Below are 20,797 nucleotides of genomic sequence, written 5' to 3'. Positions count from 1 at the left end.
ACTGAATATAGAATGCTTAAAAGGAAGGCTGTTTCTACTTAAATTTCAAGTATCAGGGGGTAGTCGTGTTAGTCTGTATCCACAAAAACAATAAGGAGTCGGGTGGCACCTTAAAGACTAACAGATTTATTTAAGCATAAGCTTTTGTGGGTAAAAACATCTGAAGAAATGAGGTTTTTACCCACGAAAGCTTATGCTCAAATAAATCTGTTAGTCTTTAAGGTGACACCGGACTCCTTGTTGTTTCTACTTAAATGAACATTCTTGACACACAAGGCAGTTGATTTCTCTACCCTCTCATTCAATGTTGGCTTAATTATGAGAAAAGGAATATTTATGTATACAGACAGTGGTGTAAAAGTACCCACAGCCACATACATAACTTCAACATTATAAAACACTGATTATATTCGATGGTTAGGATTTAAACCAACAGGGTAGCAGTGATTGAATATGCAAAAGGATAAATGGTGCCACAGGGAAATCTTTTACCAAAGTTGTTTATTGGAAGATGTGTTTATAAAGGCAATGGAGTGCAAGATTCTTCGGTAAACTCTTTTTGGTTAGTTTTTAAATGACACCTAACAGTAACGATAGACAGTTCGCTCTTAAAATGGTGACAATTGCAGAATGTCCAAACACACATGAATGACATCTGTGCTTAACCTTAAATACTCTTTATAAAACTGGATACAATTCTTGTGCCCACACAGTCCTGATAGAGTACATTATTACATAAGAAGGAGAGGAAAATAAGTACAAGCCTAAGGCCGTCAGTTCTTTACATGGATTTTTCATTGTCAAGTGAGAAAATGTGATTGAGCAATTTAAGTTTTTTAGCGCTTGTTGCAATTAGGCTCAGCCTAAGTGTCTAGGCCTAAACCTGCTCTGCATCAATTCCAGCCTTTATGATCAAGGGTTCAATATTGCAGCATGCTCAGCACTTCTGTGAGACAGGTCAGTGAGTGCTGAGAGATCCAGCACCTCACAGGAGTTGCTTAGCACCTTGCAGGATTGTAATCTAGGGCCCCAATTCAGCAAAGCACTTAGCCACAGGCTTACCTTTTAAGTACATGCTTAAGTGCTTTGATAAACTGGGGTCTACTCAGTACATTCTAAATCTAACAGGTCATTAAGTAATATGGCGTAGACAAGGCCAGTGTGTTTAACAGCTCTTTCAATAGCTTAGATCAGTAAAGATTATTTGATCTATAGCAACAAGGTTTTAAATATATAACAGAAAAAAATCTATTGATATTATGTATGAGAAATACACCATAAATGGTTCCCACTGGAATGCCAAAAATAATAGTAATGTTGAGTAAGAGAGGTACATACTTTGAGAGTCTGAAAAACTATTTTAACCAGAAATCATAATGGTAGCGGTTTTCTTAATACAATTCTAAGCCATTTTGGCATATGTGCTGTAACTTTATAAAAATGCAATTTATAAGAACATACTATATTCCACTAAGATTTGCAGCAAAAATAAATAAAGACCATTTTAAAAGTTAGCCTTTGAAGCCTTAAATAGGTACATTTACAGCAGCTCATTCTTTATACTTCTCATCCTATTTCTTTAGGGTATTACAGATGTCCCCGCAACTAGAACAGAGAAAGTTACAGAAAAGTTTGCTTTATTTTTATTTTTAAAAAGGACCTATACATACTTCACAGGCCCACTCATTTTCATTCTCAGACAGCGCCTGGGGCAATCACTGAATGACACAATGGATTAATCAAACTCTGCCCACCACCTAAGTGTAGCACACACGTAATCTGATGTCTGTCTTCATACCAGAGGTAAAGATTTCCACATAAAGTTTTTACATTTGAGTTACATTGCTTAAATATTGGTCTGCACAAAAAATTTAACAACGATTGGCCACTGACTGGAATGAGTAGTCACTAAATAAAAACCCTTAATATTAATATTAACTAATTGGTAAATTAAGACTAAATGGGGCTTGATTCCAGTCTGACCAAAGGGACAACAACAACAACAAACAGTACTCAGATTTAATCAGATTGGAGGAGTCTTGATCATATATATATATATTTAATAAAAAAAAACTAAATTATTCAAAAGCTTATTTAAATGTAAACAAATGTAATATACAAATCCACCTATTGTGATCTCTTTTATTCTACCAACTGCAAACTAAGCTTCCCTTTCATTACTCTGCAGCAGTGTCTCTTAGATCATATGCAAATGCTTCCATAGGAAACTTTGCCTCTAACACAAACTTTTAGTTCTGGATAAGTGCTTCAAAAACCCCTTTAATCTCAAAGAAAGAGTTCAACTAGTTTACAAAATACGGTTTTAAAGGGCAAACATACATATTCACAAAACAGACTTACTAAGTTATACTTTTCTTCACAATTACATGTTTGTTAGATTATGAAAGAACTTTGGAGAAATTATGCAACATGATCTCATTCTAAATCCTGTCAAGATGCAGACAGTAAAAATTTTCAAAACATTTGACAACCCTAGGGATGTACATGAAAGTTATTTTATTCAATTATTGTGTGTGGTTTCAGTATGTCTCAAATTGCTAAAACATTCTAGAAGTAGCATGTAACAAAGTTTATTTCCACGTGTCCACTGGAGACACATTTTATTATAAATAACAAGATATGTTAAAGTTAAGATTACATTCTTTGCTGATAAAGTAAAGTACAGTATTTACACAATCCACAGTCTTGTCTGTATAAATAGTTTATCTACATATACTGAACGTTGGAAAAGTTGAGAGAAAAAAATGCCAAGAGACTTCTTAGTTTGACTTGTCAAATAAAGTTAGTAGTAATCTTGCACATATACTCGTCTGCATCATCGCTCTCTAAGATGAAATCTTGAATTAACACTTGACAAAAAGCAGCTCCCATTTTGGCTGAGCATCTTTAGTAATCTGATGATATCATTAATAAAGCATCTGTCAACATACCAAAATTTCAGAATTATTTAGATTTCTAGAACTGACAGTGCTGCTAAGAGGAAACATAATTACATGTGCATCTCCTTTAACAATTCAATGAAGATTTTGCAATGCGACACTCTCAAGGACTTGATGATCAAGGAATAAGATTAGATGGCTTTTGTTTTAGTTTTTGGGTGAATGATAGTGCTTATAAAAGTGAGACACTGATGACTGGTTAGAGACTGGCCAGCAGTATAAAGTAGAAAGGCCTGTGCAAGCCTCTTCTCACAACCCTAACCAATGCACTTCAGTCCAGACCAGCTAGTCTGGTCTTTTGCCTTTGTTGAACCAACACTGGCAATCTTTCTATATTATAGTTTGTGCTATGATTTTGTAGCATGGCTATCCAGCAGGCTGATGAAACTTATTTGACTAAGGCCAGATCTCAATAAAGGTTCAGAAGTGATGTTTAGTACATTTGGTCACTGTGCCTCCTAACAGTGCAATGTGACTTTTAAAAAATACATACTCTTAAAATATAATATATACACAATACATTATTTGTGAAAGCACATTAACAAATGGCCAGCATCCCTCATTGCTATTCAGTTCTTGTCTGCCATCAAAGATAATCTTTCATTGCTTTCCCATTTTAGAACTGAATTTGGTAGTCTGCTAAAATCTAGAAAAATGCAAGAAGTGGTGATTAAGTAGCTACACTAGTGTATAGCAACCTGATCAAGCTATAACATGGTTACAGTAAAACCAAAAATCTTAAAAGTAAAATGAAATCTTAGTCAACAAATGTGCTAGCCTAAAAGGCAGAAATCTCCAGAAGTTAAGGCAATTTCATACAGTACATTGTTTAAGGATTCACTCTATCCTCAACTTAGTGTTAGTTCACTAGACTATAAATTTTCCTATAGGAACAGACAGCATGGGATGTTTTATACCATATTAGGTGATTCATCCCCTTGTCAGACCACATTTATGTAAAGAATTACTGTGAAGTTCAGATTACTTGAAGGCAAACACACATTCATGGCAACACAGGCTGTCAGGGCGACAAGCGATTCAATGAACTGCTTTCATCTCCTGTTGCAGTAAGTTTGAGTGTTGTCAGCTTCCGAGGGGGATGTTGAGGACTCTTACGAAGGTTATCGTCCATCTGCAGGAAACAAAATGGAAGCTGAATTTGGTGTACAGAAGAACACAGACGCATGCCAAGAGCCTGCATACTCTGCATGGTTCCAGTCATGAATGTTTGTGTGAGTGGTCTCACCCTGCTATTTCTGCTCTCAGCCCTGGTCATAAAGGATGCTTTGGTTCCTCTCTCATCCCTAAACTCCTGCTTGTGCTTAGATGGCTATTTATACCATGGCACATAAGAAGTGGGACAGTTATGTGGGCTCTTCCTTGAATCATCTAACTGAGAGCATTGAAGAACTGCTGTGGCTCACCTTCTCCAAGGAAGCCTAAGTATCAGTTTTATGACAGCCAAATTCTGTTGGATCAAAAGTCATAAAGCTGCCAAACTCAACTGGCGCATTAATCTGCTCAGCACCTGAAGCAGCATTCAGCACCTTTGAGAAGTGTAGCCTTTAATTTCAGAAGTGCTGCAGAGGAGTAGGGGAATTTCATTTTATAATGATTTATAAAATATATTGCTAAAAGAGCATGATAAGATCTTTTCAAAGACATGTTAAAAGCAATTTCTGAATAAAAGGATTTTAACTTCCCAGAAGAAATAAATGGAATTTTAAACACTCCACATAGAACAGTGCATAAAGTTCAGCAAATATGCTACAATTGCTACCTAATGCAGGAAACCCTCCATATTATTCATGAACAAACCATTTTATACATTGACATTTTTCTCTGAATGTTATTTTTAGTCACATCTGGGTGGCATCTTTTAGTGAATTAATATGCTTAGTGTCCTCAAATATTGTCCCCAGTAATTTAGTGCTTATGAAAGGTTCTGACAGACGGCCATGGAAACAAGCGCCCTTTACCAAGTACAGGACAGACCAGAGAACTTCTGACTGACCCATTAACTAAAAAAAAACAAACAAAAAACAAAAAACCCAACAAGCATTAGAAGGAACAAACGTAGAATTAAAAATACAGAGTGAGTAGGGCAAAGAAGGAATGTTCCTAGACAGGGGATGACAAGTAGTTACATAGAAGACTCTTTGGTCTTCAAACCAGTCTTCGAACCGAAAGGAAAGGGCTTAAATGGATGTCCAGAGCAAGTTCCACATCTTAGGGGACACCATGAAAAAACTTTGTCAGTTGCCGATTTAAGTGGTGAGAACAGAAACCATAACAAAAGGGGTAGTGTCAGACTGCAGCAGATCTGATGATGTGGACATCTCTAGATTGCTAAGACAATTCACACAAGGCCCTGAACAGTTACATGGGAAGGACTTTTGGTCTCTAATTCCAACGGATTATCTGAACTGCAGGCCTAAGAGTGAAAAACTGCCTCTCTCATTACCAATTCCTTATTTAGGGAGAAGTCTGGATTATTCATAGGGACATGGTTAACCAAATTCTGCTAGTTACCAGCATTTATTCAAAAGAAAATTGCTGACATAAGCCTTTGGAAGAGGACAAGATTTGAGGCAGGGATTGTGTATTTTACATGTGTGTACAGTGACTAGCACAATGGGGCCTTGATCCAGGAATGTGGCTTGCAGGTGCTACTGCAACACAAATAATACATACTCCTATTAATATGTTGTGTTATCCTTCAACATTTGAGCACACTGTATTTCCTTTGTCAACAATACTGCTTTGAAAATAATGAAACAGTTACCTCAGGAAGCAGAAGAATTTGTTACTGGTTTATTTTGAATTATGACATTATGTTCATGTTTTTTATGTAAATTAACTCCTTAGCAAAGAAACAAGGAAAGAAAAACTTTGCATTGTAAAGTTACAATGATTATTTAGGGCAAGTTTACACTACAAAATTAAGTCAACCTAATTTACATCGACACACAGCCACCACAGTAATAGAATTGGTTTTACACATCCACACTACGTTCCTTGTGTCAGCGGTGTGCATCCTCACTTGGAGCACTTACACTACTTTAACTGTGAGTGTGGGAAATTGTGGGACAGCTGCTGAAAGGCAGCAACAGTCGATATATGCAATGCAGTGTCTGCACTGACACTGTGTTGACCTAACTACATCGATTTAAGCGCTACACCTGTCGCAGAGGTGGAGTTCGTAAGTCGGGGTAGTGGGTGAGTTACATCGGTGGGAGCTACGTTTTAGTATAGATGCTTACAGAGTTAGCGCAACATAAGCTACCTTACATTGACATAACTCTGTAGCGTAGACCAGGCCCCAATATGCAAGAATAGCTGGGAACAACAATGAAGTCACAAGAACTAATGGAAAATAAAGACTGAAGAAAAATAACCTTTTCAATCAAGTTGGATTCCTTATTTACAAGCTGTGTGAGTTTCTGTAGATTTGCATCTACGGTATCCTGTCCAGACGGAGAGACGCCTAAAGCATCAAAGCAGAAAGATGAAGATGGAAAGAAATTTAGAAGAGCTTCACAAGTCTCTTGCAAAGCTTTTTTGGACAGAAAGATCATGCAGTTTTTCACCCCTATAAACAGGTCCACTGTTCCCTCCAAGCTGTGCACACGCACACAGGTCCTAAATCCCACGCACACGTGTGCACAAAAAATGAAACACTACATCGGAGCCAGGCCGAAATATCATTTACAGGTGACTTTTGACATTGTTTGCCCGCCATCTATCAACACAGCCAGATTCTACTAGCTGGCAAGGGGAGGAAAGGGAAAGGAGGTTAAATTTCCTTTTTCTAAGTATTTAAAAATGACATTTATAAAATATCATCATCACAAACTGCAAATTAAAACTTTTAAATGTATAACATTTTACTCGCTTGGGCGCATTTGCCTCATAGTGCACAAATCTGAACTCTGCTTCAAAAATTTGCACAGAAGAAATTTTTTGTGCACACAGCCTGTCAAAAATTAGAGGGAACATTGAACAGGTCTTTAATAAAGAAACACTTTGTATTGCAGACAATGTTGTAGCTTTTTGTTTCCAAACTGAAATCCTGAACCCGAACTTCTGTGTAGATATAGGTACATCCTGCTAATCTTGACATGCTTTAAAGGGAAGAATTAAGTGGTTCTCAACCCTTTAAAAACCATGCCCTCATGTTACAACAACAAAAGAAAGTTTCAGGATCCATTCTCCCCCCAACTCAAAAAAATTGTGATTCTTCTCCCCACTCCATCTAGCCATAAAGAAGACAGAAGGGCCACTTGCACAGAGGTTTGACAGCAAAGTTAAAGCCATAAGCAAAATCTGCAATAATCAAATACTTAGGGCTTGTCTTCACTACCATGCTAAATCGGCACTGCTGCATCGCATGTCTGGTGAAGATTCATTACGTCAACAGGAGAGCACTGTCCCATCAACGTATTTACTCAACAAGAGGAGGAAGCTATGCCGGTAAGAGAGCATCTCCCGCCAACATAGTGCGTTGTAAACACCGCTTAAGTCCATGTACGTTACGTCACTCAGGGGAGCAGTTTTTTCACACTCCTGAGTGACGTAATTTACATCAACTTAAGCAGTAGTATAGACCACTGGTTCTCAATCATGGGTACGGGGACTCCTGGGGGACCAAGAGCAGGTTTCAGGGGGGGCACCTAGCAGGGCCAGTATTAGACTCGCTGGGGCCCAGGGTAGAAAGCTGAAGCCCCACTGCAGGGGGCTGAAGCCCAGGGCCCTGAATCCCACCAGCCAGGGCTTAAGCCGAAGCTTGAGCAATGTACCTTTGGTGGAGCTCCTGTGGTGTGGGGCCCCAGGCAATTGCCCTGGTTGCTACCCCTAATGCTGGCCCTGGCTTTTATATGCAGAAAACCAGTTATCGCGGCACAGGTGGGCCATGGAGTTTTTATAGCATGTTGGGGGAGGGAAAGAGGGGAGGAAGGGCTCAGAAAGAAAAAGGTTGAGAACCTCTGGTGTAGACAAGCCCTTAGCCTTCAAAATGCAATGGTAATCTTAACTTGTCCAAAGTGATTAAGAAGTTATGCACTCACCTCTTCTCCTTTCCCCATTCCACAGCCATTTGATTTTGGCAAGTCATTAGATATTTTATGTAGGATTTCTAGACTGACTAGACAGGTTTATTCTTGTGCAACTGACATTAGTAACCCTTTATCTACTGTAATGCAAGAGTACCTGTTTCCTTCCCAGATATATTCCATGCCTTCTATCCCTTCCCTCGGCCTTCCAAAGAAAGGGAAACCTCTCCCACAACACACACACACACACAAGCTATCAGCGGGCAAATCAGAAGAGTTAATATCAGTCTGGCTTTTTGAGTTTTTGTCAGTACTGTGCTTATATCTACATCTTAACATGAAATGCTGGTGCACTGATGCCTCAGGTTGTGTCATCTGCGGGACTGAACCTGGGATCTCTGGATCTAAAAGTATGAAACTTTACTGCTTGAGTTAAAGGACCAGATCCATTGGCTGGGAAGCAGTAGCAAACTCAAACCTCTTACATGATCTAGTCACTAGAGGAGGAATAAAGACCCACACTACAGGTCTCGGTGTGGCTTACACTGGTAGGTTGTTTTCTAGAAAAGGAACAGAAATCTGACTGTGAAGGGACAGATTCTAAATACAGGAGGAAAAATTGGTAAATAAGGACCAAGTGCTGTCATACTTTATTGAGCAAAACCTCCCTGATTTCAGTGGGAGACCTGCGCAATTTAAGGACCACTAAATTTAGCCATATAGACTTAAGTTATCCTCTTAACCCAAAAGGAGATGTCTGTTTAGGCTGAGGGAACAAAGATGAAGAGGAACAATCAAGTTTCTCAGTTTCATATATCAGAAAAACAAATGTAGATTTGTTCCCATTTCCAAATAATATACGATAAGGGGCAGGAGAAGCTACTTTAAAATGTTAAACAAGTGCTGTTGTCACTCCACTGTTCAAGCATTACTTTATCCTACTATACAACTTGAGAACTGATCATGACTTAATTTCTTCTCCACACCCGCAACATGAAAAGCCATAGGCCAAAGTTGTAGCTTTGTAACTGACTAATATAGTTTCAATTTGGCATCCAATGGAAAGAGGCATCCTTCTTTTGAATATAGTATCCATGTTAAAGAAGAAAAACAAACATGGCTTACCTGTAACATTAAGTCTAAAGTAGCCACTCAGGATGTCATCACAGAAGCGACACAGGTTGGAAAGCTGTTTCAAGTGCTCTTGTAATTGGACTCTAGGGAAGTGCACTTTATAAAGAGGTGCAAGAAAACCAAATACAAAGGCATCTAAGGTTGTAGGCCTATCGAGAATAAAAAAAAACAGACAAAACATTAACAGTGCAGTACTCCATAAACCACTTTCTGAGCACACACCAAAAAAAATGCAACGCACAATTTAACCAATTATTCTGGGACTCCATCACACCATCAGCTGAGTGGACTTCTACTGACTTTAGAGCTTCTGAATTTGAGAGGGCCTTACAAGCTCAAGCAGCATAATTTCAGAATTAAAATTCAGCCCTGCTTCCATATATGGTAGGCGTTCAAGTCACATTACAAACCATTTCTTGCACCACCTCCGGAACAGTCTAGTCTCCTGTGCAGAGACCAAGTAAACAAACTTTAGGCAGGGAAACAGAATCTGCTCACAGGCCACAAAGCACTAGTACATCCAGCACTACAGCCCGTAACTAGAAATAGGCAGCAGTTGACCAAGTGTGGGGGGATCACTGCATTGATTTAGATAACCAACACACCTCTGCCCTTCCATTTTCATGCTTCCAAATCCCCCAGAACCACTTTGGAGAGAGCTGCTGAGCTCGCACACATGGGATATCCACCTGCACAGTAGACCTCCTGTGGGTCTACTGTATTTAGGGCCTTCCACACTTGGGGATTGAGGCAGCATGATGTGGCCAAAATTGGGAGTTTGCTACACTTAAAGTGGATGGGCCTGGTTTTAATTATTTTGTTCAAGCAGTGGCCATCACCAGCAAAAGACATATAAATAAGTGGAGAAAGCACTGAAGGTTTTAGTGAAAAATTATAATCTTTGGTTCACCAAGACCCCTGTCTGAACAGACTGACACTAAAGTACTATGTTGTTTATAACATATACATTTCTCTTCAGATCTTACCTCCAAAGATAAATGTTAAACCTGAATCTATTTTGGAGCAGCATGAGACATTCTTGCAATTAATCAATAATGTTAGAGCATGCACTATGTGAGATGACTATCAATCATAAAAAGGTTTACACTCACATATTTCCAAAGAAAAACTGAGATGTTCCCAATCTGTTTGATAGAAGATTTAGGCACTCCTTGGCATCTCTGTATATCTAACAAGAGAAAAATTGACCTAAGAGCAATAAAAAGTGGGAAGACTAGTATGCAGAACAGCATTTATCGTTACACAACATAAGTCTCCATTTCAGCTCTTCCCCTTGTCAGTACCAATTTGTGACCTAAGTTACTCATAAAGCAAAGCATACCTGTGCTTCTACTTCACTCAAACTGTATAGTGGAGGCTCTCCCCTCATCAGCAGGATCCTGTTAAGTGCTTCCCTGGACATCTTCCCAGGTAGATATAAACTCAATGGAAATGGAATCCTTGAAGCAAACCACGGCTTTGTCACAGTACAGTAATTTTCAGCCTCGACCCAGAATGTGTGCAGCTGTATCAACACAGTGAAGAACATGAACAAGAGTTAATAGGAATTCTAATGAAAACATTATGCTTCTCTTTATAAAGACTGTGTAAGGTTCTCTGTTACACAAATAATAGGAATTATAGTATTAAAAAAAGCAAGCAGGCGCCTTACTAAATTATATTCCCACACACAAGGCATTAAGATACAGTTTAAGGCTGTAACTATGCTCCTATTAAATTAAGACATTAGGACATTGTAGATAATGCACAACATTCAAAGCAAAGATTCTAAATAAATCGACGACTGATCCTATAGATCATTCACTCATCTTATGGTGCAGTGTCAATGTCATAGGAAAAGTTTATATCACTATCACACACTATATCCTTCAATATTTAACATTCATAAACGATTTGGAAAAAGAGGTAAACAGTGAGGTAGCAAAATTTGCAGATGATACAAAACTACTCAAGATAGTTAAGTCCCAGACAGACTGTGAAGAGCTACAAGGGGAATCTCACAAAACCAGGTAACTGGGCAACAAAATGACAGATGAAATTTAATGTTGAGAAATGCAAAGTAATGCTCATTGGAAAACATAATCCTAACTATACACATATAATAATGGGGTCTAAATTAGCTGTTATCACTCAAGAAAGATCTTGGAGTCATTGTGGACAGTTCTCTGAAATCATCCACTCAATGTGCAGCAGCAGTCAAAAAAGCGAACAGAATGTTGGGAATCATCAAGAAAAGGATAGATAATAAGACCGAAAATATCGTATTGCCTCTATATAAATCCATGGTACGCCCACACCTTGAATACTGCATGCAGATGTGGTCGCCCCATCTCAAAGAAGATATACACCTACAACCTGATATAACGCGATCCGATATAACACGAATTCGGATATAACACGGTAAAGCATTTCCCCTCCTCCCCAATCCCTCCCAGGCTTGCGCAAGCCTGGGAGGGAGGGGGAAGAAGCAGAGTGGCAGCAGCGCGCTCAGGGGAGGAGGCTGAGGCGGAGCTGGGGTGGGGGTGGGGGGCAGGGAACTGCGGGGAACTGCAATTTTTCTCCGTGGGTGCTCCAGTCCCGGAGTTGGCGCCTATGGTGGCAGTGTGTCTGGCTCTGACATGCTGCTCAGAGCGGCGTGTTAAGAGGGCCGTGCCGGGGCCAGGGGGTTGGATAAGAGGTAGAGGGGATGGGTTTGAGACAGTTACAGAACTAAGTGGGATGAAGGAGATATTGGTGTTTATTGCTCTCAGGAAGTAGATGAAGGTGAAGAGGCTAGGTTAGAATCAGCACCAGTATGTGAAATTTGGTAGACCTGTAGCATGGTAGGTAATGGTTTCCAGTATAAACTGGAGCCAAAGTCATACAACTCCAATATAGAGGTAATGCAAGCAGCTACAGAGTTCTACATCTTTACTGTAATTCACAGTATGTTGGTGTGGGCTTGTGGCCTATGTTAGATGTGATCGAGGTATGGAGGCTACTGGTGGACTGTTAGAACATGGATATGAATAGAGTCAGGGTAAAGGTTGTTAGAGAACCTTAACTTTGAATGTGTAGGCTTTTACATTTTTAAACAAGTACAAGACTCATGTTTAAATACAACTGATATAGTTCAGGCTCTAAATGGACATCTTAAAGTAGTTTTCATCTGAGAATTTCCCTAGATGTCTTTAGAGGGAAAAGAAAAATCTATATCGCATGAAAGCTTGCTAAGGATAGTTATTTTGCTTTCTGATACAAAGATATTTTATGACAATACTAGATGTAATGTACAGGGAACACAGGTTATTTAATAGAACATATGACAAAACAGTCTTTAAATCAAATCTCAAGAGGCACATGTGTAAGTTCTCTTAAACTTGGGCAGTTCAACTGAGGGCATTTACAGACTCTGTCAGGACATCTTCATACCAGCATACCTTGAGAAGTTCCAAAAATCCATTAAAAAGAACTCCACAGTTATGCCCCTGACATTATCAAAAATAATCAGGCATGTCAGATCTCATTCAGGAGTACTAAATAAAACACATCTGAAATTTCTATTTGACACATTGGGGAACCACGCACACCAGTAAGGGGTTCTGTCACTGCCTGCCCTGGTTCATGTCTTCAAGAGCAATGAACCAGAGGGGAACGGTCTGGTACTTAAGAACTTAGAGAGAACGGATTTAGGACACTCAGGACTGGAAGGGCCACTGGTGTCACCTCCAGTGAATAACTAGGCTGGCAGAAGCCAGGGTGAGACCTTGTGCTTATGGGCAGGCTATTGGTGTCAGCGATCTGAGACATAGCAGCACAGCATTAAGGAACCCCACGGTTACAGGATAGATAGTGACAGAACCCCTTACTGGTCTGGGTGATCCCCCAAATGTCACATTACTATAAATTGGTTTTGTGACACAGTTTCTCTCAAAACGTTGCATTTAGAAAGAAAATAAAGGAAAAATAGGTATAGCTCATTTTAAAAAGAGTATCTCAGAGATACCTTGCCCCCCAGATTTTTGGAAGCAGACAGAAGTACTGTCAAAATTGGGCTTAAAAAAAGGAAGCAAGTTGCAGCCACAGCTGTGGTGTGATGGCTGCGTCTACACAATCAACACCAATGACCATCTCCCATAAGAATCCATTTGGAGCAATGCATGCTGCCTAACACCTTCACAGATACAAATATTTACGAATAACGTATAGCCTGCTCCATTCAGTGTCTGAAAGCGTTCATCACCCTCTCTCTGAAAACCAAGTTCCTTTGAAATGTCTCACACTGGGCAATATTTAATTATTGATCACATTTTATCTTGACCATCATTCTATGTTTGTAGATGCTTACCACAGCAGGAAGCAGTTTTTCTTCAAGTAGTGCAATGTAGGCCAGTGTGTCAGCTCCTTGTTTTGCAGATAGTTCATAATCAGCATTGTATTTCTGTCAAGTTAAAAAACACACATGCAATACACACACACAGTGTCACATGAAAATTCTCACACAGAAAAGAAGTCCCACAACTGGTGGCTTCTGTAGAGCTAAACAGTTATTAAGCAGGTCAAGTAACCAAAATAATTTTAAGTCCTGCAATCTAAGAATGGAAAATGTATACCTACTGAAATTTTCTTCCTTTAATCATCCATACCCTCTGTGCTAAACCTCTCCATGCCCAACCTCTCTACTGCTCCCAGTATCCTCAGCCTCCACTGGAGAGGAAGGCCCAGAAAAACAGCCTGCCTTTAACTGCTTTCCAAGCAGCAGCAGAGTGAAACAGATGCAAAAAGTATTACTCAGGTCCCAATACTGTACTGAACTCCTCCGGTAGATAGCTCTCTCAGTTTTCTGTAAAGCCTCATGCACATATGGAGATGTATAGAGAGTAAACCAAAACACTCTTTTATTTGTTATTTTTCAAAGTTATCCTTTTAGAAATGTAAACACTGTCTGAGTCCTGAAGGTACCTTAGATCAAATTCTAGATTCAATTACACCAGCATAAATTTGAGTAATTCTACTGAAGTCAACAAATCAAATCCATTTAAGTTAGCTGAGATCAGAATCTGACCCTTGGTGTTTAGCCTTGTAGTTCACTGCCCAAGGAAAGAAAAGAGAAGTGGATATGTGTATAGACTATTCTGTACCATTCCTGGTTTCTAGAGCAGAAGTGAGAAACTTCTCAAAGAATGAGAAGATAGATACACACAAATTTATGCAGGTACATATTTGTTCCTTTTAAAAGATGACCTGCAACAGATTTTTTTTAAAATGGGTCTTGTGCCCACTTTTTCAGTCTTTACACTGTGTAAAGAAGATTTGGACGTTTGTTTTGTCAAAAAGAGACAAGTGTAGATATACTGGGAGTGTTAATGGTTTTCTTCCCAGTTTTGTGGAAGACCTCTGGGATATCTCAGAGGATGCATATTGTTAGTTCTCACACCTTGATTGGAAAGAGAGAAGTATTGAATCTCTAACCGATGTCTTTTCTCCAAGAGGTTCCTTAGTCACTGATGTTTAAAATTCTTGGGTTAAATATGTGTTAAACAGTGTGATTAAAAATCCTTTCCCAGCTCCAATTCTCAGTTTTCACTCTCTTAATTCTTCTGATGTCATAATATCACTAACTTTCCAGTCATCAGAGACTCTTCCAGGCTAGACAGGAACTGAATTTCTGATGTAAAAACAAAGCAGGGGGAAAAAAAAGAGACAATACCATTTTAGGCCCTCTTCCTACATTATAAAGATGGAAAAACTGTACAAACCAACTCCCACCCTTTGCAGATTACTTAACATTCTAGATGTTGCTCATCAAGAGTAAAACTGTACATTGCCAAAATGTGCATCACGAAAAACGATTCCAGATTTTCTTTGTTTTGCTATCCAAAAAATCCCCACAGCAGATTAAAAATAATAGAGGTTTTAAAGTAAAATAAACATTTCTGTTAGAGTAATCCAGTTATGTAAAAAACATGACATAAAAATGTGATCTATAAAAACCAGCAACATTAGAGAAAGATTAGCTATTTGAACACTTCATACACAACTCAGGCTGGGTCAACCTGCTCGATGAAGCTTTTGTTGTTTGTTTTATATTTAAACCTTAGAAGGGTTAAAGTTAGTCCTGCTTAAACAGCTAACCATGGTCCACACTCTGCCACCCTTACTCATACTTGAGAGACAATTACTTATGAGTAGTCACAATGAAGTGATCTAGTGCTACTCTACACAAGTAAGAGTAGCAGAATCGGGCTTCATGTTATTAGAAACCATCTGTATGGATATTTACAGATAAATATTGTGACACAGGCAGAAATGTTTCATGACAGAGAAAAAAACAAGTTGCAAATTAAATTAAACTGAACTAAACCCAACATTTCTCTTTAGCAAATTAGAGACCTACCTGTTTTCTTAGGAAGTTTAGTATTTTTGCTGGCTGAGTAATAACTGTGTCTTCTGATATCAACACTGGCACATCTCCTAAGAAGTGAAAATTATACTGTCAACAGAATTTACATGGGACACTTTTAATTGAATTTGAAATGGGCCCTAATCCTACAAACACTGATACAAGTGCTTAGCTTTACACAACAAAGAACTTCATTACGGTCGTGCATGTGTTTCCAGAATCAGGGCCATAGTTAGCATGAAAAAGAATCCAAACAAAGACAGGGCCACATCACAGTCAGACTGAAGTCAACAGGATACGCTGGGCACTTTTGAAAAGCAGGCTACTTTTTAGGTACCTAACTGTAGCTACCTATTTGAAAATTTCAGCCAGTAAACCTACAACTTGTACACACAACTAGTCCGTTAGGCCATTCTCCCATCTTTCTCCCCCATTTGTTTTAAACCCCAGTTATGTCTTGCCTTAAACTAGAGCCACAATCTGATCTGAGCAGGCAGATCCCTGCACCCTTATGGAACCTCATTGACTTCAATGGGACTCCTCACAATGGTGTGAGGGTCAACCTGAACCCACCAGATTGCAGGATTGGGGTTTAAGATTGTAAACTCTTTGGGACAGCCTACAGCAGTGGTCCCCAAACTGTGGGGTGTGCCCCCCGTGGGGGGGGTGCGGAGAAACATTCCAGGGGGCATGGTAAGGCCCAGGCCAGCCCCTTTGGGAGGGCAGGGAGGAAGAGCCACCCAGCCCTGTTCTGCCCTCAGCTCTGTTCTGGCTCCGGACCCAGACCTGCCCCCAGCAAAGGCCTCAACTCCCAGCTGTTGCTCTGCTCTCGGCCCTGGACACAGCCCCAGCCAGGTGGGGAGGGAGCGCCACCCAGTTCCACTCCGGCTCTGCCCCCAGCTGAGGCCCCAGCTTTGGCTTCTGGCCACGACTGTGGCCTGGCCACGGCCCCACTCCCAGCCACAGCTCTGCTTCCGGCTGCAGCTCTGCTGCCAGCCGCAGTTACGCTCCTGACCATGGCCCCAGCCGCAGCTCCAGGCCCGGCTCCCAGCGGGATGCACACAGATTACATTTATAGGAAAGGGGGGGCATGACCTTAAGATATTTGGGGACCACTGGCCCACGGAGTCTATCTTATATTATATTTGTACAGTACCTACCACAATGGGACTAGATTTGGTTGGGTCTTTAGCTGCTACCATAATACAAGTAAATAAGACTGTATTATTGAACCAGAGTTTTGGAGAATTAGTTGAATTTAAAATGCTCTTTCCTTATATTTAACTTGTTAAAAAATACAGAATTTATGAGCATATATGTTAAATTAGATCCTGATGTAATTCATAGAAATCAAAGAGATATACCAGGGATGAATTTTGCCCTACAAGTCATAAGGGGCGAAGTTCTATGTGGATATAAGTGATACACAAGCTAATCATATGACAGGTAGCAGTGGCAAATTAGTTTAACTTGCACTGATTTGGTTTCCAGAGCCTGTGCAAAAAGAGTGTGATTTACATACCAATGATGAAGGAAATAAACTAGCAGGAGAGTCCAAAATAAAGGCCTCCCTAGCATATTATCTTAAACCCACCTCTTAGTTGTATTTCCTCATACACCATCCTTTTGATTCACCTTTGTGTAAATTCATCATGGTTTTGCACATTCAGATTGGTGCAAATTATACTTCTTGACGTTTACACTCATCTTCTAACCAAGTTACACCTAATTTAAAGGAACACTGGTAACTTGATAATCTAATTTCCATTTGAAAGTTCTGTGGCTACTATTTTTACAAATTACCTCTAGCTATACTGTGCTGAAAAATTAGAAAATTTTAATTTTTTTCTGATACAATTTGTTTACTGTGTGTGTTTGACAAAACTATAGGTATAGTCAGTTTCAGTGTTTTGTTGATTGTCAGTTGTATCAAATTTACATAGTGATCCAGGACATACTATTTATACCCTCTGGATAGCACTTTACTGTCATACAATTTTCAGGCTTGATATTGTAAACACATTTTCATGCATGCTTAATTTCATTAATGTGAGTAGTCCCACTGACGTCAAATAGATTACTCACATGTGTAAAAGTTTGGCATGTACATACAATTATTTGCAAACTCAGGCGTTCATTTGTAAAATGGCTAGTGTGTATAGGAAAAAAAATTACAAAAGCAAGTACCTTTTGGAGCTCTCCATGAGTTATCAATAGCATTCACTTTCACTGGCGCACCAGAAAAACTGGCATAAGCCTGCAATAAACATTGCATTAAAAATTCTAGTCAGCATTTAAAAAAAAAAGTGATCTTTTTAAGAATTGATATCACTAGAGCACTTCTGGGTAGCCATGTTGTTAATGGTTCACGATCTCACTTTCTTTATGCACATTCAGTGTATTTTTTAACAAACAGATGACTAACATTATTAATCTTTTTGTGCTAAGAGTTAGAATTTCTTGCTGTAACTTGTACTTATATTAACTGCAAAAGGGTTGGTTTAGGCAGTTTCAGGCAGTGGTGGTCAGCTAGAATAATTTTTAAATGTCAGAACGTTTCTAGGAAACTAGGAGTTAAGAATAATGTCCTGACATCAGTGCCATACTGCAAACACATAGGTATCCAAATTAACTCTATGTTGTAGAAAGACTTTGGAATTATGTGACCAAGCATTACTATGGGCTCTAGAGACTAAACGGGAAAAGACATGGCAGCAATTCCCTACCTCCTGACCACGCCAGCTCCCCTGTGCAGGCTCAATGACTTCAGGGCAGCTCTGCAAGGGTGTAAAAGTCCACCAAAGCAGATCGGCTATCAGGATTAGTATTTTAGGTTGTAAACTCCTCAGGCCGTCATTTAGGTTTAAAGAAATAGTTTTCCCTACTGAGCAATCACCGAGACACAGACGTGAACAATAATGTTGCTACACTTCAATTAATGGGCTTTTTGCTCGTCTCTGCCTATAGTACCTGCCAGGGAAGCTGTAGCATCGCTTTCCTGTAGCCCAAACAGAGTCCCAGGCGAGGTATAAATAACGCGCCATTCCGCATCAGGGAACCGGCAGGCGGCATGAGCCGTAACAAAGGTCCGAACACAGGCCCGTGGTGGAAGGGAACCGCTTCCCGGAGTTATTTCAACGGCCACAGCCCGGGGATCGGATTTCCCGCAGCGCGGCGCCCCGCAGCTCCCATCAGCGGCCGAGGGGCTCTAGCCGGGGGCCGCGCCGCCACGGGAGCTGGGGCCGTTTGCCATCGCCCCAGGCAGACCGGCAGCCGGCTCCGCAGAAACTGAGACGAGAACTAGGACTCCGCGCCCGGCAGCAGCTGCAGCGGCGCCGCCCCGCAGAGCCTCCCGACCGACCGCCCCGCAGCGCGGCGCCAGCCGGGGCCATCCCGGTCCGCGAGCCGATCGGGCGCGAGCTACTTCCCCGCCCCACCTCCCGCGAGCTGATTGGGTCGCCCCCCGCCGGCCGTTACCATGACAATCAAGGACTCCCTGTGCACGGACGGCAGCCCCCAGTCTCCTCCCCAGCAGCTCAGCTCCATGGGAGACGCCATCTTGCCGCGGCCCCTTTGCCCCGGAAGCGATTGCTTCCGCCTCGGGCCTTCCGGCGGGTGCTCCGTCCCGCGAGACGCGTGTGGCTTGGGCACTGGTGGGCCTCGTGCTGCTGGCTCCCGGCGGGCGGGGTTCGGCGCGCGGGGTGCAGCGCTAGCGCGTGTCGCGGAATTCTGGGCGGCCGGAGCCCGCCCCCAACGGCCCGGCACCCTCCCAGCTCAGCCTACGCGCAGCCGCCCGCCCCGGAGCTGCGGCGCCCCCACCACGGGGAGGGAACAAGGCGAGCCCCCCTCTCCACCGCATAGACCTGGCTGCTGGGGCGGCCCGCTGCATGAGCTCGCAGCTCCGCAGACAGGGGTGGTGCCGTAGGTCGCCAGTGGGGTGGCGCCTTTAATTTCCCCCTCTCCCCTTCATGCCCAGTCTAGTTGAGTGCCCTCGCCACTGAGCCTCACTGTCAGCCCTCGGCAGCTAACATAGGGTCTGTCTGCACAGCCGGGGGTTAGTGGGAGTGGAGTCAGCTGGCTGGTCTGCGTTAGCTAGGCCTGAGCACCTGCTCCGCATTTTAACCCTACAGAAGGCTTCCTGGTTGTAAAGAGGAACAGGAATACAGTGGCTTGGGTGACTGCATTGAAACACTGTTGGATAGAGCTTTTCCACCGTGCTGCAGATGGAGCTAACATCTTGATGAAGGCAAGCAGGCATAAGCAGTGATCAACAAGTGAACAACAACAAGTGAAAAGCAAATCGGGATGCACTTATATTCTTTAAAGTCAGAAGGGACCATCATGATTATCCGTCTGACCTCCTGCATACACCAACTCCAGAAATAGCCCCTTAACCTATGGCTAGGTTACTGAAATCCTCAAATCATGGTTTAAAGACTTCAAGTTATAGAGAATTTACCATTTACATTTGTTTAAACCTGCAAGTGATCCATGGCCTGTGCTGCAGAGGAAGGTGAAAAGCCCCCAGGTCTCTGCCATATTTGGGGTCAGGAAGGAATTTTCCCCTTGGTCAGAATGGCAATCAGTTAGACCCTGACCATGTGACTCACTGCAGTCACCTCCAAGTGCGCAGTCTACAGCTTCTCTGTTACGCTGGCTATACGTAAACTTTTTGTTATCTTTTCTTATACCTATGTAGGGCCCTACCAAATTCACGGTCATGAAAAACGTGTCACGGACTGTGAAATCTGGTCTTTTGTGTGCTTTTACCTTATACTGTACAGATTTCACAGGGGACACCAGTGTTTTTCAAATTGGTGGTTCTGACCCAAAAGGGAGTTGCCAAGGGGTTGCAATGTCATTTTAGGGGAGATGTGGTATAGCCAATCTTACTTCTGCGCTGCCTTCAGAGCTGGGTGGCTGGAGAGCGGTGGCTGCTGACTGAGGGCCCAGCTCTGCAGGCAGCAGCACAGAAGTAAAGGTGGCGATACCATACCATGCCATCCTTACTGCTACGCTACTGCTGGTGGCAGCTCTGCGTACAGAGCTGGGCTCCCAGCCGGCAGCCACCGCTTTCCATGGCGTTCTTATGGCTGTGGGGTTACTTCTGTTTTCCCCACAAACTTGATTACTCTGCAATTTCTTCACAACAATAAACATTACTCTGTTAAAATGTTAAATCACGGTAGGCTTCTGTCAAGTCTAAATCTGCCTTTGCTCCCAACAAACACTAACCACAAGAAAAAGTG

At 41.5% G+C, this 20,797-nt stretch overlaps 1 protein-coding gene across 3 annotated transcripts; it reads right to left on the bottom strand.

Annotated features, from left to right (window-relative positions):
- Positions 1-1,503: 1,503 nt before the first annotated feature.
- Positions 1,504-19,322, bottom strand: MTX3 (metaxin 3). Of its 3 annotated transcripts, none has more exons than XM_084627685.1 (9): positions 19,026-19,322; positions 17,736-17,805; positions 15,543-15,619; positions 13,494-13,586; positions 10,488-10,670; positions 10,258-10,334; positions 9,137-9,294; positions 6,359-6,447; positions 1,504-4,092 (listed from the first exon to the last, which is right to left on the bottom strand). In XM_084627685.1, exons 1-9 carry the CDS (start codon positions 19,104-19,106, stop codon positions 3,982-3,984), a joined length of 939 nt encoding a protein of 312 aa, XP_084483811.1. In that variant the 5' UTR covers positions 19,107-19,322; the 3' UTR covers positions 1,504-3,981. The 3 variants fall into 3 exon arrangements, with proteins under 3 accessions (XP_084483811.1, XP_084483809.1, XP_084483810.1); XM_084627683.1 differs by lacking the exon at positions 19,026-19,322 and adding an exon at positions 18,519-18,963; XM_084627684.1 differs by lacking the exons at positions 6,359-6,447; positions 19,026-19,322 and adding an exon at positions 18,519-18,963.
- Between the last annotated feature and the right edge of the window lie 1,475 nt (positions 19,323-20,797).

Source organism: Lepidochelys olivacea (assembly GCF_965140295.1).
Source record: "Lepidochelys olivacea isolate rLepOli2 genome assembly, chromosome: 5".
Taxonomy (NCBI): domain Eukaryota; kingdom Metazoa; phylum Chordata; order Testudines; family Cheloniidae; genus Lepidochelys; species Lepidochelys olivacea.
This window is presented reverse-complemented; position numbering and strand designations above follow the sequence as displayed.

What these genes read in the sequence shown, in the direction of transcription:
- MTX3 (XM_084627683.1), bottom strand. Translation starts at nt 18,620, where the DNA reads ATGCCGCCTGCCGGTTCCCTGATGCGGAATGGCGCGTTATTTATACCT. An exon ending in CTTTAGACTTAATGTTACAG is followed by an intron (nt 6,448 to 9,136) that starts GTAAGCCATGTT and finishes TTGATGCTTTAG; the next exon opens with GCGTCTCTCCGTCTGGACAG. An exon ending in AATCCAACTTGATTGAAAAG is followed by an intron (nt 4,093 to 6,358) that starts GTTATTTTTCTT and finishes TGTTTCCTGCAG; the next exon opens with ATGGACGATAACCTTCGTAA.